General features: G+C 47.9%; 1 protein-coding gene across 11 annotated transcripts in view; it reads right to left on the bottom strand.

Moving 5' to 3' along the window:
* ARHGEF11 (Rho guanine nucleotide exchange factor 11) overlaps positions 1-26,486 on the bottom strand; it is a 111,844-nt gene that overhangs the window by 19,339 nt on the left and 66,019 nt on the right. For 4 of the 11 annotated variants that reach the window (XM_082833192.1, XM_082833197.1, XM_082833202.1 and 1 more), the window contains exons 4-19: positions 24,558-24,607; positions 24,155-24,212; positions 23,403-23,581; positions 22,486-22,557; positions 15,012-15,057; positions 14,324-14,400; positions 12,692-12,829; positions 9,475-9,549; positions 9,168-9,269; positions 7,975-8,073; positions 6,392-6,434; positions 5,183-5,279; positions 4,900-5,022; positions 2,208-2,231; positions 960-1,104; positions 593-692 (exon numbers count right to left, since the gene is read on the bottom strand). In XM_082833192.1, the coding sequence (XP_082689318.1) occupies positions 593-692; positions 960-1,104; positions 2,208-2,231; positions 4,900-5,022; positions 5,183-5,279; positions 6,392-6,434; positions 7,975-8,073; positions 9,168-9,269; positions 9,475-9,549; positions 12,692-12,829; positions 14,324-14,400; positions 15,012-15,057; positions 22,486-22,557; positions 23,403-23,581; positions 24,155-24,212; positions 24,558-24,607 (1,428 nt within the window). Of the gene's footprint in view, positions 1-592; positions 693-959; positions 1,105-2,207; positions 2,232-4,899; positions 5,023-5,182; positions 5,280-6,391; positions 6,435-7,974; positions 8,074-9,167; positions 9,270-9,474; positions 9,550-12,691; positions 12,830-14,323; positions 14,401-15,011; positions 15,058-16,746; positions 16,867-22,485; positions 22,558-23,402; positions 23,582-24,154; positions 24,213-24,557; positions 24,684-26,486 lie in introns of those variants that run through there. The other 7 variants (XM_082833195.1, XM_082833199.1, XM_082833198.1 and 4 more) reach the window with 4 other exon arrangements.

Raw genomic sequence — 26,486 nt, 5'->3', positions numbered from 1 at the left:
CTTCCCAGATCCCCAAGACTAACACGGGGGCCTTAAGATAATGACTGCGAGGGCCAGCAGCAATGTCCAGACAGATGACACACAATTGGGAAGAGATCGGTGACAGGATCCATGGAGGTCTGGATTACTGATGGCATGAGGGGAGCCTCTGGGTCCCAAACCTGCTCCCTTTCCACCTAGTTCTGCTTAATTGAAACCCTCCATCAAGGGCCCATAATTGCTCCCAACACACAGGCCCTCAGGAGGACAGACAAGTCCATGGATGAAGGTGAAGGAGGCACTGACTGTCAACAGGGCAATCTTGCCAAGGGGGAAATACTCCTCTGCATGGCTGTTCAGTGTCTACAACTGTCTCTGAGTTCCTAGACCCAGGGACTGGCTTGGCCTCCTTGGCTCTGAAGCAGTTCCCTGTACCTCAGGGGCCGTCACTGGGTGTGGCAAGGGGAGAATGCAATAGCACCGAGAGGAAGCTGCGACCTCAGAGTTTGTTTGGGCCTTTGGCTGCCTGAAGCACAGGAAGGCCCTCTGTCAACATGCTGGCCTGTGAAGGGGCCGAGGTCCCTGTCCAAGGCTTTGCTCCCCAAATACTCACTGCTCTGGGAAGAGCTTTTGGGCTTCCCGATGTACTTGAGGATGGGGTTTCGCTTCTTGTCCTCCAAGGCATCCTTTTCTTTCTTGGAATTGCTGCTCTGCTGAGATAAGAGACACTAGGGTTTGGAGAAGGTCCCAGTACCCAGACCGGGCCACTGGTCACCGTGCTGCTGCCTCTATGACTAGCCCTAAACAAGCAGCGGGAAAGCAGACTCATGCTTGTATCTGATCTCGCACATCTGCTTCTGGTCTGGGACTGCAGGGAGGGAGGGGGCTGCTCTAGTTTGGGGATTCTCAATGACTCTCCCGGTCTGCCTCAGCGCAGGAACCGTGCCAAGAGATGATTCTTTCTAGGGGAGCTCTGTCACCTTCTTGGTCTTCGGGAAGAAGGGTAGCCACTTGTCCTTGTCAGGAGCGGACTGGGCCTTTTCAGCCGTGTTGGAAGGTCGTGCTTCTCGAGGACGGATGCCCGCATGGCTCATGTAGGTATTGAGGGCGAAGTCCATGGGGGCACTGTAAAAGAGGAATGGGGGCGGAGAATCGGAAAGCGCCAGCAGGGACTGCTTTACACAAGCTCCTCACCACCACCCAGTGGGGTGGCGACGGGCCAGGGCATTCAGCGGGAGGCCCAGAATACTCAGATGGACAGCAGGCAGAAGCCGGAGAAAAGTCTTGGCTGGCATGACTCCCAGAAGAAATCGTATTCTTCTCCTACGCAGAACGCTCCCTAACGAGGGGACAGTGGTCAGTGGAAGGACGCGTCAGTTCCCCAAAATATAAGCAACTAATAAGCCACGGGCGACGGCTGAGGCCCACAGCTAATGTCCTCAAGCGTATACACAGGGGTGGGGTGGCGAAGGGATGCGGAGAAACGCCAACCGGCCCCTGCAAGCCCAGGTAAGCTGCCTTTGCCACCACCCACCCCAAGCACAAGGAGAAAAAGAGATGGAAATGATCTGTCAAGTAGCTTCCAACTGCCACAGAGGAAACTGTCCAGAGCTCTGTGTTTCAAACTGTATTTGCCTCTCAATTCGGTAGACAGATTATCCACTTTGTGGATTCAATGAAGCAAATGTTTCGGCCCTGGCTTTCGTCTTCTCTGAAACAGACTTCTAACCCCATCTTCTCTCCCTTATTGAGTGCATGTATGCTCAAGGAATGCACCCTCATTTTAACACTGGCTACTGAGAAACAAAGGGACATGTATATAGGCTTCAAGGAAAAAAAAAAGTGTCAGCAGAGGAAATGTGTTGTACCCTAGCTCCCCTCTGCAGGTGCTGCTAACACAGGCTGATTCTATCACTGCTCCTTCTTTCGGTGGTTTACGAGAAAGGCACAGGGCTAATGTGGGTGGAGAAGAGGAGGCCAGGAAGGGGAGTGCTGGCAGCTTGGTGTCTTCACACTGAGGAGCAGACCCACGTCCCAGGCAGTGATCCCCGAGTACCAGGGCCTGGGCCTCGTGACCTCCTTGTGGTTACACAGACATCTGGAAACTACACTTGGACAGACGGTGATCCTCTGGAGCTAGGGACTCGCCTCTGATTGGCAGAGATGCAATGCCCAGTAGCTCAACCCCACTCCTTCCCACCTTGATTCAACCGCACAGACTCACTCACCTCCTGTCTTCCTCGTATTTGGCCCTGGAACAAAAGAAAAGAACAGATGACTCAGACTGCAAAGGCAGAGGCTCGTCCGCCTGTGCAAGACTGGGAGGAGGGTAAGTTCTTTCCTAGAGGAAGGGAGCGGGTGAGGAAAGGGAGGAGGATGATAAAAGGTCAGACTCAGACTCCTGGTCTCAGCTCTGGAGCCAGCCTGGGGCTCAGGAGGTGAGGGTTCTCATTCCTCCGAGGGGCTCAATTAGCACAGAGTGATGGTGATGATGGTGTCCTTAGCCAGCTAAAAGGAAGGGGAATGAGGCAAATACAGCTTCTCGCTTGGTATCTGTTTCAGCCTCTGAAGCTACCACGGAGGAAAAGGCTCCTCTTTTTTTTTTTTTTTTTTTAAGGCTCCTCTTTGTGTCCACCTAGAACTAAATTAGAAGGGTTGGGCTGACACTGAGGCAAGAGGAAAGAAGATGAGGGCGCAGAGATAATACCTTGAGACCTGATTCAGAGGAACCTATTTAAAAGAGGTTAATGGTAACAGCAACTAATACTGCGTGCTCACTACGGGCCAGGCACTATTCTAAGCTATTTACACGTATAATATTTACACGTATAATTTATTACTCAAAATAATAGGTCCCATATCTCCATTTAATGAGGCTAGCGCTTCCTTCTTTTAAATAGAAGCCTTTATAAGCAGGGGGCCTGTGCTGTCCATTATAATCCCACAGAACTCTGTGGTGCCTATGACCTCAGAATAGGCTTGGTCAGGTTTTGCCGCCAACCCTGGCACGGTCGGGGTGATTAGTGCCATCTGACTCCTAGGGAAACTAAGGCCCAGAAAGATTCCGGGTTTGGCTGAGGGTCAGAGGGTTGTTTTCAAAGAATATACCCTCCCTGTGGGACCTCATCTGGTCTCATCTCCAACCCGGGTCTCTTGTCAAATGCCAGATTCATCTGTGCAGCTGTCTACTCCAATCTCCAGTTTGATGTCTAAAGATCTCAGATTTTGACACGTCCGAGACTGAGCCCCCGGTTTTCTACCACAAAACTGCCCCTCACACGACTGTCCCTAACTCGACTGATGGCACCTTTGTCCTTCTAGTTGTTTAGGTAAGAACTGTGGAGTCCTCCTTGGTTTTCCTTTCTCTCACATCCTATACATCAATTTTCAGGAAATCCTCCTGTTGGTTCTACTGTCAAAATATACTTGGAGCTGACCTCTCTTCACACCCTCCATCGCCGATTCTCTGGTCGGAGCCCTACTGCGTGGGTTCCCGTAACTGATCTCCCTGTTTCGAACCCCTCCTTGTTCTCCCACCACCCTCCACCCACCCTCGAGTCTCTCACAGCTCCAGTGGCTCCTCATTCACTGAGAGAAAAAAACTAAAGACCTTAAAACAGTCCACAGGCTCTGCGAGGCTGCTCTTCCTGTTACCTCTCTGATTCAGCACTGAGCTTCTCAATCTTCTCTGGCCACACTGGTCTCCTACGGTTCCTCAAATACGTCAAGCACATTCCTACTTTGCCCTGGCTGTTCCGTCTGCCTGGGATGCTCTTCCCCCAAGATATTTCCAAGGATGACTCCCTCACTTTCTTCAGTTGCCCAAATGTAACTTTCTGGATGAGGCTCTATTTGAAATTGCAACCCACTAGCTCAGGTGCTCCTGACTCCCCTCAGCCTGCTCTATTCCCCCCCACCCCCAGCCTTATTTTCTAACATAGTATATAACTTACTTATTTATTACATACTGCTTTCTCTTCCCACGATAACATAAGCCCCACAAGCACTGCTGTTTGTTTATTAATGCATCCAGGAACCTAGAACTGCTTAGCGTCAGTGGGGACTCCACAGAAATTTGCTGGATTGAAATATCACTGTTAGTGGAGACTATTGAGATCATCTAGCCCCATCTCTGTCATTTTAGATGAGACCAAGGTAGATGACATAGCTTGATCAAGGTCACACAACTACTCGGGACTTCCCTGGCAGTCCAGTGGTTAGGACTCTGCGCTTCCACTGCAGGGGGCACAGGTTTGATCCCTGGTCAGGGAACTAAGATCCCACATGCCTCGCAGCGCAGCCAAAAAAAAAAAAAAAAAAAGTCACACAACTATTGAGCGGAAAGAAGTACTGGGGTGAAAAATCTACCTCTAAGCCTGCAAGTGTCCCTACAAAGTCATCCCAGGCACCTGGGACACTTTTAGAAAATAAGACTGGAGAGATGCAACCACAGCAGCTGTGCCAGAAGTTCCTTAATAAGTTTAGTTAGGCTAGTCCTCTGATGTGATTAGTTAAAAAGAGCCCAATTTCCCATGAGCCACCTGCCTCCTGAAGGAACTTTATTCCCTGGAGAATCACAGTGTGGTTCTCACACGCAGCATCAGATATGACCTTAGAGCAAAAAGGGAGAACCGTCAAGGAGAGGCTAGGGAGGGGAAGCAGAAAGCTCCCTGCATTCCTGGAGCCCCTGGTTTGTCATAATCACCAAATTACTGTCAGGAGCCCCAGGCTCTGCAACTCCCTTGAAATTCCTGCAGCCCCAGCCTGAGAAATGAAGCAAGAGGGCTGGACTCTCCCCATCTTTCAGGGGAAGACGGATCAGGCAAGCAGTGGAAGAGGGGGAGAGGTTGGGAGACAGACCCACAAAACACGTCAATCTGTGCAGCATGTTCAGGGGGTAGAAGTGGATCGGAGACTCACAAAATGTCTCCTAGGGCAGCCAGCTGCTTCTCTGCCACCTGGCGCTCGCGGAGAGGGTCTCCATCCAGGTCCAGCAGGTCGTTTTCACCATACAGGCTTCCCAGCCCCAGAGTGCGCTTTGTTCTGAGCCAGAGAGACACACAGAGAAAGAAACACATGTACATCATTGCTGGACAGAGAGTGAGGCACACATACACACATCACAAGAGATGCACACACACCGCAGGGGAAAGAAAATGGGCGAGGAGGCAGGGGAGAGAGCAGGAGGGGGGGCGCCGGGCACCTGTAGTCATGGATCTGCTCCTGGATCTCTGGCATGGCTGCCTCCTGAGCCTCACAGAGAACAGCGCGCACGTCCTCACCATTCCGCAGGCGCAGGTCTGCGGTGGGAGCCGAGGGGAGACAGATAGGGGAGGGATGTCAGGAGGAGGAGGTTATATCTGCTGAGCATCTTCAAGCCTCTTAGCTCCCTGGGGTACCGCGAGGGAAAGCTGGCTTTCTGCCCTCCTGTTAACCAAGGGAAGTGGAGGCCTGGACCTACCAGGTCATTCCTGAATTCAGGACTGGAATCCTGACATCCAAGTCCCAAGGCAAGGACAAAAACATTTTCAGGGTGTTCTACACTCCATTAAGTGGGGAAATATTAAAGTCCCTCTCTGGATGTGTCCAGACGCTGCTGCCCTCTGACATCATGTGCAAACCTCTGAGAGGCTCATTCTCCTTCCACTGACCCAGGGACAGCTCGCAAGGCTAAAAAAGGCAAGGAAACCTAACTCCCCACCAGAAACTGGAAGGTGTCTCTCCTGTCCCTACATTCACCCTCTGCCTGTGCCCATAAGCTTTCCTATCATCTGGGCCTGTAAAGTGCCTCTTTTCCAAGGCAGCTTCAAACTATTACGTCTAGAAAGCTCCCATGATTAGCCTCTCAGACTAACATCCTCTTTCTACCACCTCCCTCAGCTCTTCTAGTCGTGGCTTGAGAGTGAGACGGGAGCAGAGCATCTGCCTCGTTCCCTGCCTCCTCACTCTGTGTGAGTTGAGGAACTCACGCAAACGAAACCAAAAGAACAAAAATACTCCAGAGATCCTGACTCTCAGGTGGGGTGGAGTGAGGCACTGGTTTCTGTATTTTTAAAGAAGAATTCCCCAAGGGATCCTGATGCTCGACCAGGCTTAGGAATCCAATTTCCTCTTTGCACAGATGAGCCGACTGAGGCCCAGAGAGGTCACATGGAAGGTTGGTAGGAACGACCCCGCTCTCCTAACCAAGCCTTGTCTCCCCACGACAAGCTCCCAGGCAGGGTCCGTTCTGTCTGTGCTTGTCCATAAGCTACCGCGAGGAGTTCTGGAGGAACTGTCCCTATTTCCCCCTATCTGAGAACAGCCGCCCAAGGCAGGGACTATGTCCCCCCGACCCCCCGCCCCTTCCCGAGGGCCCAGCACAGCAAGGCGGACACCAAGAGGAGACTAACCGTCCTAGGAGCCAACTTACCAATTTCAGCCTGTAACATCTCTGGGACCTTCACTCTCAGAGGCTAAAAGACAGAAGGGTGGGGGCAGAAGTGGTGAGATCCACACAGCCCGGGGGATGTGGGAGATACTGTGCAGAGGCAAGGAGGGCTCCAGAACACTAGCTTCTCTCCCCCTTTCCCTACACTACCCTACCCTCCATTCACCTCTCTCCAACTGAATTCTAGGCTCGGGATTTGAGAAGTGGAATCTGAGGTGGCAAGGCAAGTTGGGACTCTACTCCGAGGTGGCACCTGTACTCCTCCCACTCTTATTTCAAGGACGTCAAGAGGCATGGAATGGAGAGGTTCCCAAAAGTGGACTGGTACCAATTTAGTAGCATGGGAGAAATCTTGATGAGGCGATTTGATGGGCTTCCCCGTTCCTTCACTCCCAAGGGAAAACTGGCCTCATGTTACCAAGGCTTCCAGTGAGCACAGCGCCTGGCCTTTGCTTTATGGCTACCTGCCAGCTGGACACTGCGGCGGTTCCGTAACAGCCAACAGGGAACAACGGGCAGCTCTACCTCCTTACTCAAGACCCACTGAAGGGGACAAAAATAAAAATCCTGGGGAAAAGCCGTTTATTCCCCAGTCTCATTAGTCCTAGTAGCTTACTGCCGGATGAATAAAGTCATTTTGGAATTAGTTTAGTTGATCAGATTAGGAAGTCTAAGATGGGAACTGCCCTCTGCAGGCCGAGGTGCTGCCGCCGGGGGGATCCCTGACACATCCCTGGGAGCTGTGTCCAGATGCAGCGTGCTCATCCACCCCAGACACTCTGGGGTCCCCTCCCTCTGCACCCTGCCTCGGGGCAGTGAGAGCACGTCAGGCTGAACTTCAGAAATCTGGGCTCGTCTCTTGGCTCACTGATTTCTATCATCTGATGTCTCTGGGCCTCTGTTTCTGCATCCCAGGGATGGGCAAGGCAAGGAGAGTTGAAGGGAACCAGGGCATTGATCCGGGGGAGAGTAATTAGGACTTGGTGCAAGTTCTTTTTCTCCAAACATTTCAGAGAGAGGCAATGTGCACTCTACCTTGCTACATGTGGGCAAAAGAGGTCCAGAGAGGAGATCAGTCTTTAGAGTGGAGCTAGGAACAGAATCCAGGAATCCTCTTTAAGAACCTGTCTCCAGGGACTTCCCTGGTAGTCCAGTGGTAAAAAATCCGCCTCCCAACGCAGGGGACGTGGGTTCGACCCCTGGTCGGGGAACTAAGATCCCACATGCCGTGGGGCAACTAATCCCGCGTGCCACAACTACCGAGCTCGCACGCCCCAACTAGAGAGAGAAAACCCACCCGCCACAACTAGAGAGAAGCCCACGCACAGCAACAAAGAGCCCGCACGTCGCAACAAAAGATCCCGCATGCCTCAGTGAAGATCCCACGTGCCGCGACTAAGACCAGATGCAGCCATAAAAATAAAATAAATATTAAAAAACCCCCCAAAACCAAAAAAACCTGTCTCCATTCGGCCTGAGTGTTTTGCTTAGTTTTTCCTCTGCCTCTGAATGGTCAAACAATATAATAAAATTGAAAATTGTAATCCAGTCTATGACTGCCTTACCGCATTTTTCTCTAGGAAAATATTCCAGATGTCTTTTCCCAAGCTTCGGGAATCCTTGGGGTTTGTTTGCTGATAAACTTCTGCACACAAGTAAAAAAGCTGGGAGAGAGAAAATGGATTAGAGCAGCGATTCTCAACCAGGAGTGCTTTTGCCCTCCAGGGGACAGCTAGTAATGTCTGGAGGCATTTTTGATTTGTATCTGGAGAGGTGCTACTGGCATCTACTGGGTGGAGTCCAGCGATGCAGCTAAAGATCCTGCCATGCACACGACAGCACCCCCCAACAAAGAATTCCAAAGGTCAGTGGTGCTGAGGTTGAGAAACCCTGGCTTAGCACGTTTCAGAAACCTGTGGCAAGTCATCCCCACCCCTTGGCGCGTGCACACACATTCCCCCAACGCAATCTCTCCTCAACCCTGTATCCTCTCCACACTTGACATTTTGTCTTGTACTTGTTTATCTGTTGTTTTAAAGGGTTCAGGTGTTATTTCTCTTTGTGCTGTGCCTCGTCTTCATTCAGGAATGCTTCTGAGATACTAGCGCTTGGGATGTACACGCAGGTGTTCACTGAACACCTGTTGAGCAAACGGATGCCGACTCTGGCTTCTAACAGTGGTAGCCCCGGAAAGGAAGAGCCGCAGTGCATGCCACGGGCAACAAGTTTATTCTGGAGAACATGACAGCAGCCTCTCTCCTTCATCCCCCTTCCTAAGCAGCTGAGCAGAACGACAGAAACTGGTAAGGCTGCTGGCTCTGGGCACTGTCGCAGAGCACCCCGACCTCCATCCCGTCACGATCTTCCTTGTCATCACCTTCAGACTGAAGACCTTTTACCACCTTCCCCCTCTGCCAAGCTTTCTTGCAGTAACACTGTATACTTGCAAAGGGCTGCTCTCTCAACTCCCCACTGTCAGTCTGTATCCACCTCCATTCCAAAAACCTAGAAAGACCATCTCCTCCAAGCAGACCCAGAACGACAGCTTTCTTGGCCCAGCTCTCCTGCTCCTCCCCGTGCTATCGATGCAGTTAGCAGTGAAGAATCCCTTCCACCTAGGTTGCACCTTCTTTTCTATTTTGTCTCTGTCCTCGAGACGCCTGACCATGCCCATGGATCTGACTTATGACATCTAGAGAGCAGGGACAGAGGCCAAGCACAAGGAGGTACTCAATCGAGACAGATACTTGCGACTTACCAGTGGACTGGGGTCCGCCTGAGAGAAGATGTACCGTAGAAAAACCCCCAGGTGAGCCGGCCGTGACTTAAGTTTCTCAAAGTCCTGGAATATGATGTCGCTCTGGAAGGCAGAAGGACGGGCAGGGCTGGGGGGCAGAGAAGCACTGCCTGCCCCAGCTCAGCCCCCATGCTCCCTGCCTGCCAGGGCTGATAAGCGCGGCCCCTCCCGTACGCTCCCTCACAGCTGGTGCCAGTCCAAGCGCTTCTAGTCCAGAGCAGCAGGTACGAAAGAGAATGAGGAAAGGAGAAAATCAGGAAACTGTTACCTCGTTGTTGAAATAACCCGGGTCATAATCTTCCTCTGGGCCAATAATTAAAGGCTTTGGGCTTTGATCTACACCCTGGGGGAGAGAGTCGAGTTGTAGAGATGAGAGGTCAGAGGACAGGGATCCAGCCCCCTCAGTGGAGTTTGGTTAGTGACAGCATGGCACTGAAGTGGAAGGCCACACGGGGCTGGTAAACACCGGCATCTCACTACCACCCCCCAAATCTCAGAGAACAGAAAGAATGATTTCCACTTGCAAGAAGGCAACTGCTTCTGGGTGGGGCAGGGCAGACTCAGAGCAGCCTGGTCACATGACGTATGAAGATGGGAAGTGAGAGAAAGTGCTCTCTTCCTGTTTGTGAAAGATCTGAGGAGGGAGTGTCAGCCCACAAAATAAGAACCTAGAGCTTCTGCTGGACTGGTGGGCGGGGGCTCTGTTGTTCTCCTCAACAGACCGCCCCCCACCCCAAAAACACGCCCTCCAAACCTAGTGTCTTCCACAGCACTCCTTTACAGTTACGGTGGGCCCTCTACCCCTGCTGGAGGAGAGCTTTGTGGTCCATCTCTGCCTCCTTGAGCAAAAGGGAATGGAGCTTTGCCTTCTCCAACACCGTCTCCATCATCTTCCCTGCCTGCTCAAGAACCTATGGTAGATTCCCCATTTCCAGTCTAAAATCCAAGCTTCTCAGCTTGGCTTTCTCTCTTTCCCCCTTATGCCATCGATTAGGTCTGATGAGAGAGTTCATACTGTATAAACGTTTTAGACGCTTCATTGGACAAGCCTTTCTCCTAAAGGTTCCTTGAGCTTTCAAAGATTTCCTACCAACTATATTTTTCACTCAATGCACTCTACCCCATTTGCAGTGATTCCTCATCGAGGACTATTGCTCTGGAACCCATCTGGAGGAGGCAACTCTCATGCCCACTTTTTCTCAGGCCCAAGATAGCCTATTCCACCTCCTCAAGGGGCTTTTCCTGACGGTTCCTCCCTGACACACCTCACTCATTTTTGTTCTCCTGGGTATTTACAGACTCTGTGCTCAGAATGACTGAGTACAGAACTCGAGAGACCCAGGATGCATCTCAGAGATCAGAGTCTAGCACCCACTTATAATGGCATGCTGGAAGTTGCAGAGTCAGGCCTGATGCGCTGGACCTCAATTCCTCAGACGCATCCTGAGTATCCTCCTCTCCCCTAACACCTTAGTCTCTGAATCCCTTGGGATCCAGGATGCCCAGGGGGTGTGGGATGATCACTTCTGTCTCTGCTTGGCTCTCTAGTGAAACCTGAAAGCACTAGGTTGTTGCTTGTTTGGGCGGGAGGATTTATTTTTTTAAAGTCTTTACAAACATACAGTTTTTCTGATTGCAAAAGCAGAATATGTTTATCATAAGAAAATCAAACATTGCAGAATTACGTAACAAAGTTTGAATTCCCTATGATTCCATCCCCCAGCTGCTGCAAGTTTCATGGATAGTACAGGTTTCCACCTCTGCTCTTACTAACATAGATTATTATTAAGAAACTGGAACTATACTATATTTGCTCTTATCACTCAAAAATAACAATTTAAATAGTTTTCAGAAGTTGAAACAAATTCAGAGAAGGAGGAAAAGGACTCCAAGACCAATGACTCTACACCTGCTTCTATTAGCCACCTAAATGAAAACCTCCCTTAAGAACACCATGTGGGGGCTTCCCTGGTGGCACAGTGGTTGAGAGTCCGCCTGCCGATGCAGGGGACACGGGTTCGTGCCCCAGTCCGGGAAGATCCCACATGCCGCGGAGAGCTGGGCCCGTGAGCCACGGCCGCTGAGCCTGCGCGTCCGGAGCCTGTGCTCCGCAACGGGAGAGGCCACAACAGTGAGAGGCCTGCGTACTGCAAAAAAAACCCAAAACCGAAAAACCAAAAAAAAAAAAAAAAAAAAAAAAAAAAACCACCATGTGCACCTGACCCTGCCTGGCAGCCTGACCTTGGCCCTATAGTACTACTAAGGGGGAGTGGTGGTGGTGGTGGTGGAGTGGGAGGGGTGATCAAAGAGCATCTAGGACAGGAGGCAGCCCTGCACTGGGGCTCAGGAAAGCTAAGTTCTAGTCTGATGCTGCCATTAGCAAGCTGAGTCCTTGAACGGTCCCTTAGCCTTTCTCTGCCTCAGTTTCCTCACTGAATGAAGATTCTAATGCCTATCTCCTTTTCTGGTGGTAAGAATTAAATGAGATTTGTTCCTAAAAGATCTAGCACAGCAGCTGGTGCACTAGGCATTTTAATACATATGAGATCCACTTCCCTGCCTTTCCCCCTCCAAGATCTGAAAGTAACTAAACTCTATCCTATGGGGAGAACTAGCGCATCAAACGGTGTATGATGTTGGTTTTAATATAATGGCAAATTTCCTTTAAAAACAAATTTAAGTTTTAAAAAGTGAGTTAGCTTAAAGAAAAATATTAAGTAACATTATATAGTTGGTATGAGGATATGGAAAAAAAATTATGGTGGTAGCAGATGAATTTTAAGAAACACTGCTTTACAAAACTCGGAGCTTTCTTGCCACTGTCTCTAACAAGGAATGACCTAACCTCTGCCTGAACAATGACAGGCAATTCCCGGGCTCTCAAGTCAGCCCATTCCATTGTCTGATAGCTCAGGTTCTTTGCAAGCTTTTTGTATGGAGCCAAAAACTGTCTTCCTGAAATCTCCCCTGGACCTAGTTCTACCCTTGAAAGCAGTGGCTTTCAAATCAGGCTTTGCAGAACCTTAGGGCTCTGGAGAAGTGCCCCTGAGGTGGGGGCCGAGGTGGGGAGATTGATTAGGAAAAGTCCCAGATAGCTGAGCATTTATTTGTTTTCTGTATTAGGGTACCAAATAATAAGATTTTGCTCAAGAAAAGGACTTTGCTAAAGAAAGAGAAGGTTGAAAATTAGTGTTCTGGAGAAACACTGAACCAACCTATTTCCCACTCTATACAGACATTAAAAGAAAGACCAGCGATCTGCTCCTTGGACATCACTTCCCTACAGATGCATTCACGGACTCTTCACCCAGAGACTGAGATAGCCTTACTTCCATGTATGCATTTAAACCATGTTCTTCCTTTACTATTTGTCCTCTAGTGTCCATCTCAAAACAGGGTTTAGTCTGATCGTTCAAGGCCACGTATGGGTAACCCGGTTCTGAAAACAGGGAAAGCAAAAGCGCACGGTGGCTCTGATCACTCACCTGGTCACCGCTGGGGGGAACCAATGCATCCGAGCCCTGCCGCCTGTGGTGCTGGGCCACCCGGGCCATGATCACAGGGGAGGTTCGAGGACTGTCCGGCCCAGGGTCTGACAGTACTGAGTTCCGATTCACCAATGACTAGAGGAACAGAGAATTCTGTGAGAAGGAAACTCGTCCAGGGACTTCCCTGGTGGCTCAGTGGTTAGGAATCCGCCTGCCAATGCAGGGGACACGGGTTTGAGCCCTGGTCCGGGAAGATCCCACATGCCTCAGAGCAACTAAGCCCGTGTGCCACAACTACTGAGCCTGCGCTCTAGAGCCCGCGAGCCACAACTACTGAGCCCGCGTGCCTGAAGTCTGTGCTCTGCAACAAAAGAAGCCACCACAGTGAGAAGCCCACGCACCGCAAGGAAGAGTAGCCCCCGCTCGCTGCAACTAGAGAAAGCCTGAATGCAGCAACGAAGGCCCAAACGCAGCCAAAAATTAAAAAAAAACAAAAAAAACCTCATCCAGAAGACCCTCAGGGCTCTGCTCGTTGGCTAATGAAAGTCCAGTACTTACTCTGTGCCTGACATTATACTAGCCCTTGGTTATGTATCACCTCATTTAATGCTCACAATAGCCCTTTGAGGTAGAAACTATTATTCCTCCCACTTCTCACACAAGGAAACTTAAGACTTGGAGAGGTTCTGGGACTTGCTGAAGGTCGAATAGTTAGTAATGTGGTGTTCCCTGGATGCAACCTGGGCAGTCTCAACCCACTGCCCACTAGGCTGCATTGCTTCCAGATGTGGAGCCCGCAGGGGAATGTCAACTGTGGATTATTTAGGACCCTCCTCCCCCTTCTTGGTGTCTTTCTGACATACTGACCCTTCCACGTACATTCATCATCTTCCCACGAATAGACAGGAGCAGTAAAGAAATAAAATTCCAACTATTATTTAAAATTAGGTTTTAAACATGTTTTCAATTACTTATTCACGTATTTAATTAAGCTGGCTAAGTAAATATTTTGCTCACACCATTATTACTTCTTCCATTCACTCTTATTTTTATATTGCAAGTTTATATTTGCAATTAATATATGCAGACTGAGAACACCTAGAAGACAACCTTTGAAGCCAAAGCCTGAAGTTCTTCTGACCACTCCAGAAAAGATAAGTTGTTCAAGTACAGAAAAATCTGTGACAAAGAAAGAGAGGCTGCCCCCTCCGATTAGGCCAGGTTCATTGTATTTACCCCAAGATGGTGTTATTCGCAGCCAGCTGGCAATGTGTTTCTGGTCCAGTCACTGTTTTAGAGAATTTTCGTCTCTGCTCCCTTACACTCAAAAAAGGCTTGCTACAGTTACAGACATGGCCTCTTTCTCCACCCGACTCTGTACTACAGAGTTGACGATGATAAAACAGAAGCCAGATTCGCTGATCTTGAGTGCAGGATGCATCTGAACCCCCTTTTTTTGGATCCCAGAGCAGAATGACTAAAACCCTTGGAACTGGAACTGTACCAGAGGGCCACAGATGACAGGCCAGAGGCCTTGGTGTAAGCAGTGAGCACAGAACCTTTAGGTGTTCAGAGAAGGAAAACTGAACGTATGGTTTTAAAAGGGGCTCCCCCCGCTTTGGCACTCACCTCGCCGAGGGAAGGAAAGCGCTCTGTGCCAGAGTCCAGGCCACTGTCCCCCTCCTGGGAATCCAGAGAGACTCGGCCTGAGAATAAAAGAGTTTACACAGTGAGGAAGGAGCTGTGGCCTGGGGGAAAGAAGGGCCTTTATTCTGGGAACCTGTGCCCAGGGCAGGAGGGCGAAGCTGCCACCTGCCTTTCTTTCCCAGTTTCCCTTCATCTCTCTTACACGACTCCCCGAGAACCTCTACACCTAGCTTTTACCTACCTGTACACCTGAGCCCAGGCAGTGTCACCTCCTAAAATAATCCTCCATAGCTCTACCTTGCAACGAGTGCTAGCCCTCAGCGCATCCCAACCCTCTTCTGGTTCCCATCCATCTCCTCTTACGACAGCGTCTCTTGAGCTCCTAGCTGCTAGGTGCTGGTAGGCATGCTGTTGTCTGGACCACCATCATTCTAGTATTTTCCTGGCACTTATCTATCCAGGGCTACTGGTTATACACTCATTTCTACTGAATAAGTTGTATCCAAGTTCCCTGTCACTGGTACTGCTTTCTCTCATTATTCTATTTCTCAGAGGCAGGGACTATATTTTTTTCCCCCTGAATCTGCCCCAAAGGGACGGGACAACAGAATAGATAAGAAATGTAGACTAGAGATGTGCCAGAGAAAAAAGGCGTGCTGACGGGACTCACCTTCTGATGATCTCTGGCTGGTGTCACCATATAGCGGAAGTATGTCCTAAAAAAGAAAGGTCCGGAGGGCGGACATATGCTGTGAACCTCTCCCCCTACTGTTTTCCTCCAATCAACCCTTCCCTCAGTCTCAGCAGATAACATCTGCTTACAATTAGTGGCCTCTCTGCTTCATTGCCTGAAAAATGCCCCTTTGGAAGAGCTATTGCTTCATTTGTACAGTTTGAGGAGAATGGTGACCCCTAATGGTGAAAAGGGAGCTTTACTATTAGCAAAATTCTAAAAACTTACTTGATTGCTCACCCTGGACCTCAAAGCGTCTACTGCCTTAGTTGGGCTGGACACAGAAAGAACTTCCGAACTATCAAGGAGTATGAAAAGCTCTAGCAGATGGAAAGCTCTGCCTCTAAAGATCTTTGAAGACTGACAGGCGCTGGACTGGGGCTGACCAGCCATTTGTGGAGGGAATTATGTTGCCAGTGCTTTACTGTATGATGCACTCTTGTCTATATCTCATTGAGTTTTTCAACAACTCTGAGGCAGGTATAGTACTCCCATGTTATAAATGAGGAAACAGAAGCCCAGAGGTTTTAAGTAACTTGCCCAAGGTACACAGCAGGTAAACTATAAAGCCAGGGTTGGCGCTCAGACCCCTAGATTCCAAGCTGAATGTTTCAGACACAACCACTTACAGAGCACACGAGCGCAGAGGCAGCGGCAGCAGCAAACATGCACTGGCCCCGTGCTGAGGGCATCCTTTAATTCTGACAATACCACTACTAGGCAGATCCTGCCGTAGCTCCATTTCATAAATGAGGACACCAAGGCTCCCAGGGGTTAAGTCACTTGCCCAAGAGTCTTAAAGCTGGTGAGCACTATAGCTGGGAGGTGAATCCAGACGGTCTAAGTCCTAAACCTGAGCTCCTATCAACCATGTGATACCGAGAAGTCCTTCAGAAAATAAAAGTTTAAATTTGATTAGCCTGTGTTTCCCAGACTTTTTTGATCTGGATGTTCTGAAAAAGAAAGTAGATAATCCTCAAATAATTTCTATTGGCTTTGGCAAATATTATTCTTGGAGATCTTAAAGTTTTTGGAGAGTTACTTATTTACCCAAAGAATTAAGGCCTGACGGAGAGAAGACACTAATTAATACTTATTAATTAATAAGTCCCTGACTAGAACAGATAAGGAAGTGCCTCCTCTCTGGGATTTCCCACAAAGTGTGGTTAGTACTGCTACAGACCCCTCTCAACTGACTGGAGATCCTTTACTTAGGCTGACTTTTAAAAGTGCTCGTACTTCTTTGAGAAGACCCATTACTGGAGGGAGAGGTGATGGGAAAAGCTACCAGATGAACACTGAGTAAAATTAGTGTTGGAATATACATCAGCTATGAGGAAACTGCCCAGAAGGGGATGGATAATTAGGAGATTAAAGCCGACATTCTGATTTATTTCATATTTATTTCTTTCTATTGCAACTGTAAGCTGCTGGAGGGCAAGAAACAGGCTATTTCTTTTTATGAGATCCCAAGTGTCAGGACAGTGCTCAGTCTCTGTGGTGCTATATAAAGAACGGCTGACCTCTGTTTCTTTGTAAAACACTAAACACTCACTGGCTCAGCCCTGCGGTCCTGTATGACTCGGGAAGCCTCCGTCCTAGATTTCTCCCTCATTCTCCCCTCCGTCCACCTGCACGTGCCCTTCCTAGAGCTACACCTATCATCACTCACCACTAAGCCACCAGTCTCCTGCTGGATCTTCAGCTGTAACTGAGTGACTCGCCGCCGGGCGCCTTCGATCTGCTCTTCCAGCAGGCTGCCGGGGTTCCGGCTATACACCTCACAGATACGCTGGGGGGCGGGGGGGGGGGCAAGGAGGACAAGGAGGAAGGGAAAAGGCAGAGGAGTGGTTAGTAGAGAATGGACGACTCACCAGTGGGGAGAGTAGGCAGCTATCCCAAAACAAAGAGGAGAGAAAGGAGATCTCTGCCTCCTAGGAGATACATGTTATTTCACCATCACTCAGGAGCAGAAAGAGGTATAAATGGTGAGAAAAAGAACACGAGGCAACTAGAGAAAGAAGACATGACACAAAGGCCCGTCCTAATCTGACCTGTTCTTAAGGCCTACTTGCTAAATGAGGTCTTCCTTGACTGCTGCCGAAGGGTTAGATATTTAAGTGACTGGCCAGACCAGCACACACAAAAAAGTGCTAAGGAGGAAACATACACACAGTGAGAACCACAGGAGATGAGAGGAAGAAGCACCCCCGTCCCCCAGCCCTGTAGCTGGGAACCACTCTGAGACTTATCTAGCATCCTCCCAGCATACGGCAGAACACAGCATGCGTGTTTAGGGCTTGGGCTTTGCAGTCAGGGAGGCCTGGCTCTGAATTCTGGCTTACTAGCTGTGTAGACTTGGGCAAGCTTTACTACGTCCTCATGGATCAAATGGAGATGACGGTACCTGCCTTTGGGGATGGCTGTACGTTCTGAATGAGATTATGTATGGAAAGTGCTGAGCAGAATGTCTGGCGCATAATTACTTGACTGAATACATGGCAGCTATTATCGTTTTACTACCAAATGAAATGCTCAGTGAAGTTGGCGGGTTAAATAGTTAAATAAAGACGTCGAGTGCACATTTTCTCCAAGATCGTCTGGGGCCATACTTGCCGTCTCATCTTCTCCACGCCTCTCAAGCCCCCAACCCTCCTCTTAGTCTCTGCAGATAGTATCGGCTGGTAAGAACTTTCCCAACTTTACTCCATTTCAAGGCATCTGCAGCCACCCTTTCCCTCTGCCTCAGAATAGAAACTCTGTCTAAATCTTCCACAAGGTTAGTGCCCCCAGCTGCCTCGGGCTCCTCCTGGGCATCGTTCACGTATCTCCAAAGTCTCCTCTTTCCAATGGCTCCTTCCCCTCACCCTACAAAAATGCTCGTTTCCTGTCTTAAAACAAAAACAAGCCACTACAACAAAACCTTTTCCATCAAGTCTGATTATTCTTCAAGCCACCGCCTCAGTCTTTTCTCTTTCCTTTCACAGCCACATGTTTCCAAACAGGAGTCTCTATGCAGAGCCCAGACTTCTTAGCCTTCCAGCCACTCTTCAGCATACACAGCTGAGTTCCGCTCATCACCTCGCTCTTCCAAAGGCGAAATGACCCACTGGCTGAATCCAATGGTCTCTTCTTAGTCCTCATCTCTCCAGACCTCTTTAAACACCCACCTCCTCCAAATGCTATCCTCTTTTGACTTCTTAACTCAACACTGTCTTGGGTCACCTCACACCCCTCTCCCCAACCACAGCTCTACCCCCTCCTCCTCTCTTCAATCTAGGTGAGCCTTCAGCCCTGCAAACATTTACAGGGAGCTGATACACACCAGGCCCTGTGCCAGCTGTGCAGGAGGAATATGCAAATGTAGGCATGGTCCTGGCCTTTAAGGAACTTAGCCCAATAGAGGAGGACAAATAAATAATTAAAATACAAATACAACAGCAACTGGTGTGATGTTAGAGGTTGGTGCGGTGTGCTACAGAAGCACGGATGTTCCGAAATTCCGCCCTCAGCTCTCTCCTCTTTTCCGCAGTGGTGCCCCAGGTGATACCGTCTAGTCCCCAGTTTCAACTACCACCTGTATGCTGAGGCCACCCGAATCTCTATTTCAACCCAATCTTTTCTCCTGAGGTTCATCCTTGTTGTCTCCATGTGCCTGGTGGATGATCTTCTTATCTGAACCTCCCATGGGTGCTTAAACTCAGTACATCCAAAGATTACCTTCACTCCTTTCCCCTAAACCCTGCTCCTCTCTTCCGCCTCACTCCATCAATGGTATCACCATCTATGTAGGCACACAAACTTGGGGCTATCTTTGCTTTCTTCTTCTTTACCTCCCCTTTCCAGTTGATAAGTTCTACTGACCTGACCCCTGAGATGTCTCCCATTGCCAACCCTTTCTGTTCTTTTTTCTTTTGGCCACGCCGAGTGGCATGAGGGATCTTACTTCCTCGACCAGGGATCGAACCCATGCCCCCTGCAGTGGAGGCGCAGAGTCCTAACCCCTGGACCGCCAGGGAATGGAGGGAATTCAATGTGTCTCACATTGCCATCCCTCCTTCTGTTCTTACTCCTGCTGTTCTCGTTAAATCGGTCATCATTTCTTTTTTTTTAATTTCTCATTAACTTTATTTTTTTACATCATTTCTTATCTACTGAAACAGCCTCCGAGATAGTTTCCTTATGTGTCAATCCACTTAACACACTTTTCTAAAGAAAACTGACTTGAAGATATGATCACTCCCCTACTCAAATCCTTTGATCAATTCCCACTGCTTTCAGAATAAACTTCAAGCTCATCCTGGTATTGAAGGCCCAAAGCACATTCCAGAGTGAAAAAGACTGAACCCAACTGGAATGTCATCTCATGAAGCCTCCTCTGATCACTGCATAATTAATTAATCCTTCTTTTGGGCTTTAATGGCATTTAAAAAATATTTTAAAAATTATTATCGACATATAATTCACATAACATAAACTTCGCCATTTTAAAGTATACAATTTAGGGGACATCCCTGGTGGTCCAGTGGTAAAGAATCCGCCTTCCAAGGCAGGGGACTCGGGTTTGATCCCTGCTCGGGGAACTAAGATCCCACATGCCACGGGGCGACTAAGCCCGCACACCAAAACCAAGAGCCGACGCACGGCAACGAAAAAGATCCCGCAGGCCGCAACTAAGACCCGACGTAGCCAAAAAAATAAAGAAAATAAATACATAGTAAAAAAAAAAAAGTATACAATTCAGTGGTTTTTAGTATATTCACAGAGTTGTACAAACATCCCCACTATCTAATTCCAGAACATTTCTATCAACCCAACAAGAAAGCAGTCACTCCCAACTTCCCCTTCCTCCACCTTCTGGCAACCACTAATTTACTTTCTGTTTTTATGGATTTACCTCTTCTGGACTTCCACACAGATGGAATCATACAATATGTGGCCTTTTGTGTCTGGCTTCTTTCACTTAGTCTGTTTTCAGGGGTCTTCCATGTTAAAGCATGTATCAGTACTTCATTCCTTTTTATGGCTGAATAATATCCCACTTTATGGATACAACACATTTTGTTTATCTACTCATCAGTTAATGGGAATTTGGGTTGTTTCCACTTCTTGGCCATTATGCAATTAAGCAATGCTATTATGAATGTTTATGTACAGGTTTTATGCTTTGAACTCTCTTGGGTATATACTTTGGTGTGGAATTGACAGATTGTACGTTTAATATTTTGAAGAATTGCCAAACTGGCTGCACTACGGTGGGAGTAGATTAGGAGAGCGGATATGTAGACAAAATATAAACAAACACTTCTCCAACTTCTCCACATGCTCACCAATAACTGCTATTTTGGCTCTAGCCATCCTAGTGCGTGTGCAGTGGTATCTCGTAGTTCTGGTTAGCCTCTCCCTAATGACTAATGATATTAAGCATCTTTTCATGTGCTTATTGGCCATTTGTATGTCTTCTTTATTGGACTGTGTATTCAAATTCTCTGCTAACTTTTAAATTGGGTTGAGTTTTAAGCGTCTATTACATATTCTGGTACTAGACCCTTATCAGATATATGTGCTGCAAATATTTTCTCCTATTCTGTGGTTGTCTTTTTACTTTCTTGACAGTGTCCTTTGATGGATAAAAGTTTTTAATTTTGATGAAGTCTAATTTATCTTTTTGGGGGGGTTGTTTATGCTTTTGGTGTCACAGCCTAGAAACCATTGCCTCATCCAAGGTCATAAAGATTTATACCTATGTTTTCTTCTAAGAGTTTTATAGTTTTTAAAAATAGTTTTAGCTCTTACATTTAAGTCTTTGATCCTTTTTTTTTTTTTTTTTTTTTGCGGTACGCGGGCCTCTCACTGCTGTGGCCTCTCCCGTTGCGGAGCACAGGCTCCGGACGTGCAGGCTCAGCGGCCATGGCTCACAGGCCCAGCTGCTCCACGGCATGTGGGATCTTCCCGGACCAGGGCATGAACCCGTGTCCCCTGCATCGGCAGGCGGACTCTCAACCACTGCGCCACCAGGGAAGGCCCTTTGATCCATTTTGAGTTAAATTTTGTTTATTGTGTGAGGTAAGAGTTCAAATTCATTCTCTGCATATAGATATCCTGTTGTCCCAGAACCATTTATTGAAAAGACCATTCTTTCTCCACTGAACTATCTTGACACTGTCAAAAACCAATTGACCACAGATGTATGGCTTAATCTCTGGACTCTGAATTCTATGCTACTGATCTATAGGTCTATCTTTATACCAGTACCACACTATCTTGATTATTCTATGACTTGCATCAAAATGCAAGTATCAGCACTTATTATAGTGCAGTATAACTTTATCTTCATTCATCCATTGATATTCTACTGGATTATAAACTCCTTAAGGGAAAGATTCATCTCTCACTTATCTTTATAACCATTCTAACCTTTGCGCCTAGCACTGGCCCATGCCTCCACTGCAGCACACACACAGTACCTGGCACACAGCAGGAACTCAATGTTTGTTAAATAAATGAGTATACTTTCATGTCTTGGTGCCTCTGACCTACGCTGTCCATTTACCAGCATTCTCTTCCTCATCTCTTTTGCCTACTGAAGCCCTATCCTTCAAGGCCCAGCTGAAATACAATCTTCTCAGTGAAGTTTCCCTCACATTTCCCATTATTAATTAACTGCTCTCTTCTTTGTTCTCTTATTGCAAGCTCTTTGTTCCTCCCACTCTCTTATCATAATGTGAATTTTCCCCATGAGATTGTACACATGTTGAGGGCAAGAACTGTCTAATCGTTTTAATCTCTGTATACTGTAGGAACTAAAGCAATGCTTTACATACAGTGGGAACTTAGAAATTTGTTGAATTGAAATGAAGGGGCAAGGAGCCCATTGTAAGCCATGGCTATTACAGGAATCTGGTTATTCCCGTCCAGCCAAATTAATCTTCTTCCTGTTCTCCCTGTGCATCATTCCCCAGGCCTGGAAATCTCTCTGCATCCCCTCTTCCATCAGCCTGGCCTGGCATTCACCAGCATTCACCTGGCATTCACCCACCCCCACCTTCCTTCCCTCTTATCCTTCCCTTCCCAGAACCTCTAAGATCAATTCCAACTGATTTTCCTCAGTTCTCATGTTCCCTCATTTTATTCTACCTGTCTCATCACTTGTTTGTCTTTTCTCTACATAGTCACCATTCTAATCTATTACCATAAGCTCTATTACCCTATTCACTTTCTCCATCAAATTCTGCTTTAACAAATTCCACTGGCCTATGACAATTCTTTAGTAGGCCTGAAGTTTGACTTTTTAAGGTTTTACTGTGATAGGATATGGCCTGCAAATTAAGTTGTACACATTGGCAGATTGCTCTGATAAAGTATTATTTCATTAAGGCAATGGCCAATCTACCCTCAGCAGTGACCTTACCTGTAACTCTTTTTCCTCCTGCCTCAGCATATTCCTAAGGATCTGGGTGGCATGTTTTTGAAATTCAGGATCCTAAGAATGGAAAATATGACAGTAGTGAGAATTGGGGACCAGATCAATAGCTTTTATTCTCGTCTACTAGCTGATTCCTGGTCAAGGAAAGCTATGAGAGTAGAGCCTGGGTCGTAAGAATGTTTTGTATAACACTCAGTATCTGACTGAAATTCAGTAAACATAAAATCTGATTTTGATTTCATTCCTAATTTCCTAGAAACCCTGGCTGTAATCACATCTGTTATCAATTGCTCTCTGAAGTCTCCCAGGACTTGCTGGTCGGTCTTCTTTCCAACCAGAAAATCCTGTTCCCTATTCCTATCTGCCTCCTGTCCTCTTTTAACTCCTCACACAGGTTATCCTGGTCCTTGGGTTCTCTCCCTACTATTCTTGTCCTTTCCTGACTCTCTCCCCTACAGACTAGGCTCCATATTTCATTCCTCCAAGCAGCCTTTCTCCCCAGGAAGCCTTTTCCCGTACTCCTTGACTTATTCCACACCCTTGTAACAATGACTGGCAACAGTCTTTACAGATGCCTCTGACCATGGCTGGAGGTGTGCACCTTCTCCCCGACGGGGAGGAGAACTCTCAAAGGGCCTCCTTAGAGTCCTGCACACACACAGGAAACACACTGCATGCTGCTATCTGATAAACTGCATATGCACTTACATGGAAAGAGGACACTAAGGCATGGAACACCCCTTTAATGCAGTTCTCATTTTGCTCTACTTTTTGATGGCCTTCATAAGCTCTTTGGCTTGTCTCTTTCTGCCAGCCTGCCATTTGATTTAACCCGCTTTCATTCCAATGGGGAGCTCTTCAAAGGGACACCAGAATGAGAAGAGAAGTAGGCAGACCATTACCTGCAGAGGTTTGGGTCCTGTGATGCGCTGTGGAGGTGGCAGAGGTGGAGGGGGTGGTGGTGGTGGGATCACAGGGGTGACTCGGGGAGCTCCTGCTGGGACTGGGTCCTGCTGGGGCCCAGAGACACCAATGGACGAGGGTGAAGAGCCCAGGAGGGTCAGTGCAACATAGGCACCAGCTGGAGGAAGGCAAAGAGAGGCTTGCTCAAGTGGTATTGTTCTCAATAGCAGACGTTCAAGGTACAAAGGAGGGGGTTCTCCCTTCTCCTTCCATTAAGCTTATAATTCTGCAGGTAAAGTTCTCCTCACTTTTAATGCCCCACCTGTCCTCTAATTCCTGTCCTTCCATCCTGCATCAACACAAGTATCCCTTCCTTCCCTTTCCTCATGCAGAGACCTCAACCAAAATCCCACCCGTAACTATGTGGGAGCTGCCTGCCCAGTCCCTTGTTTCCTGGGACTGGGAGAGGGGAGTGAGTGGTATCTGAGTGAGACCTGGTCTTAGTAGAATATGATCTAAAACGTAGGGCAAAGATGGGTGGAAAAATAAAGATGTCGGATGAGAGACTAATAGTGTCTCCACTTGAAATGACAGTGGGGAACTGTGGTAGTCTACGATGATCAGGCCAAGAAGAAAGACTTCGGCTGCCTCGCACGTCTACAAAGGAAGCCTCCTGGGGCAACAGGCCTGCTTCCACCCGTGCCCCATCTGATCCCCTAATTTCTTTCACTGTCAGCTCTCCCCAACTCACATTTGATAAGCTTCACCACTTCCAGATGTGAGCTATTGGTCACCATGGTGCCGTTCACCTGTTGGGGGACAAACAACATTATTGAGTTAATGGCAGTGGAAGCCCAGGGGATCCTTCTCCTGGTCAGTGGTCAATCGCCACTCCTTTAGGGAGCCATTTATCAATGTTCTCTAGCATAGTAAAACATTACAGAAGCTTGGTCAGAGTCAAGAAGGGCCTAAAATATGGAACCCAGCTATCTTAGTCCCCAGTCTCTGTCACATTATACTACTCACTCTCATGGTACCACCCCCCTACTCAGTGGCTGATGACAGCTGGTACGAAAACGGAAGTGTGGAGGATGGCCAAGGCCAGAAGTGACGCTGCACCCCCTCCTCTGGGGCGGAGAGGGAAGGTCACTCACTTTGATGATCCGGTCGCCCTCTTTCACACCGGCTTTCATGGCTGCACCTCCTGTGAGGAAGGAGAAGGCCTGGTCAGCAGAGCCCCACGACCTTTCCAGAGGTGGCTGAATCTACACCAACAACCCTGTCAGGTCACCTTCCCCCTCAAATCTCTTCTCACCTCTCTGTGTTAAGTGCCTCAAATGCTGGGTGTACATCCTATTCTGCTCCAGTGACACAACTACCTTTGAGTTGGACTGGACTGTATAAGGACACATCTCTTGCTCTTTCCTCCACCTGGCTCAGAAGCCAGACTTCTCCTCTGAGAGCCAGGCCAAGGTGGCAGAGAGGCAGGGCCATGCTCTGGGGAGAGTAATGTGTGCTTTCTTTGAATGTGTCTAGATGTTCCAAGGTCAAATAAGAGTTATTTCTATTATCCAGTGGGAAGAACGAGTTCACTGTATTAAATAATTGCTGAAGTAATAATCATTTTTTTTTTTTTTTTTTTTTTTTTTTTAGTAATAATCATTTTTAAGAGGAATATGAGAAAAGGATTACAACAAGCGTTTTCAAACTGTGGTCCCTAAGCCCTGAGAAGTTCACAAGGATATTATGGGGGTTCCTAGCATTAAGGATGATAATGATCACTGCTTTATTTTCTGTTAAAAAATTGTTCTGGAGCTGCAGTGGTTTTGATCACCACGTACAGTCATCCCTCAGTATCCACCGGGGATTAGTTCTAGTACCTCCCACAGATATCAAAATCTGCAGATGTTCAAGTCCCTTACTTAAAATGGAGTAGTACACACCTGCAGGTTTCGCATCTGTGGACTCAACCAACTGCAGATGGAAATTTCAATCTGCAGCTGGTTGAATCCACGGATGCAGAATTCTCAGATGCGAAACTCGCGGATATGGAAGGCCAAATGTAGTTTTAAATAAGTTAGAGTCCTAGTTTAAGTTATACCCAGGAAGCATAAGAAACACTAATGATGAGATAAGTTCATGAGGGACTCCCCTGGGGGTCCAGTGGTAAAGAATCCACCTTCCAATGCAGGGGACTTGGGTTCGATCCCTGGGTGGGGAACTAAGATCCCACATGCCACGGGGCAACTAAACTCACGCACCACAACTACCGAGCCCACGTGCCTCAACTAGAGAGTCCACGTGCCACAACTACTGAGCCCGTCTGCCTCAACTAGACAGCCCTCGTGCCACAACTACTGAGCCCGCATGCCTCATCTACTGAGCCTGTGCACCGCAACTACTGAGGCTGCGTGCTCTGGAGCCTGCACGTCACAACTAGACAGAAGCTTGTGTGCCACAACGAAGAGCCTGCGAGCTGCAATGGAAGTTCCCACGTAATGCAACTAAGACCCGATGCAGCTAAATAAATAAATAAATAAATATTTAAAATATGTTCATTCAGAAAGCTTATTAAAAAAAAAAAGAAAGAAGTTCACGAGAAGCATAAAAATTATGTTTCTTGTGAATCTGCCCCAAGATGATCCTTAAATCTGTAAGTTGCATTCATCTGATCAAAACAAAACTCCGACAAAGCACATCTAGATGTTTCTAGTCTGAAAAGAGAAATTACAGTGATGACTACATTCCAATTTGGCTTTTCAGTATTGGGACCCAGACTACCCTCACCTTAAGTGTGCTATTTATGGGAAAGTACTTGCAAGTAGCTTGAAAACTCTCTTTTACACTGTCATCTAGAAACTAAAGGTGGAGAGGAAAGAGCTATTTTGCCTGAATGTATGAAACACATGAGGTGACTTCTAATAACTTAGGGATTAAAAGAAATTAAACTTTTCAGAGTAACGGAATTAGAGCAGAAGTTCTAAACTTCAGTAAGCATGAGACTCACCAGGAGAACTTGTTAAAAAGCATATTCCTTGACCCCCTTGCTAGCAAGTGATTCAGTACTTCTGGGACTGGGCCCC

Source organism: Leucopleurus acutus (genome assembly GCF_964270905.1).
Source record: "Leucopleurus acutus genome assembly, chromosome: 2".
Lineage (NCBI taxonomy): Eukaryota > Metazoa > Chordata > Mammalia > Artiodactyla > Delphinidae > Leucopleurus > Leucopleurus acutus.
Note: the sequence above shows the minus strand (reverse complement) of the source record. Positions and strands in the feature narration are given on the sequence as shown.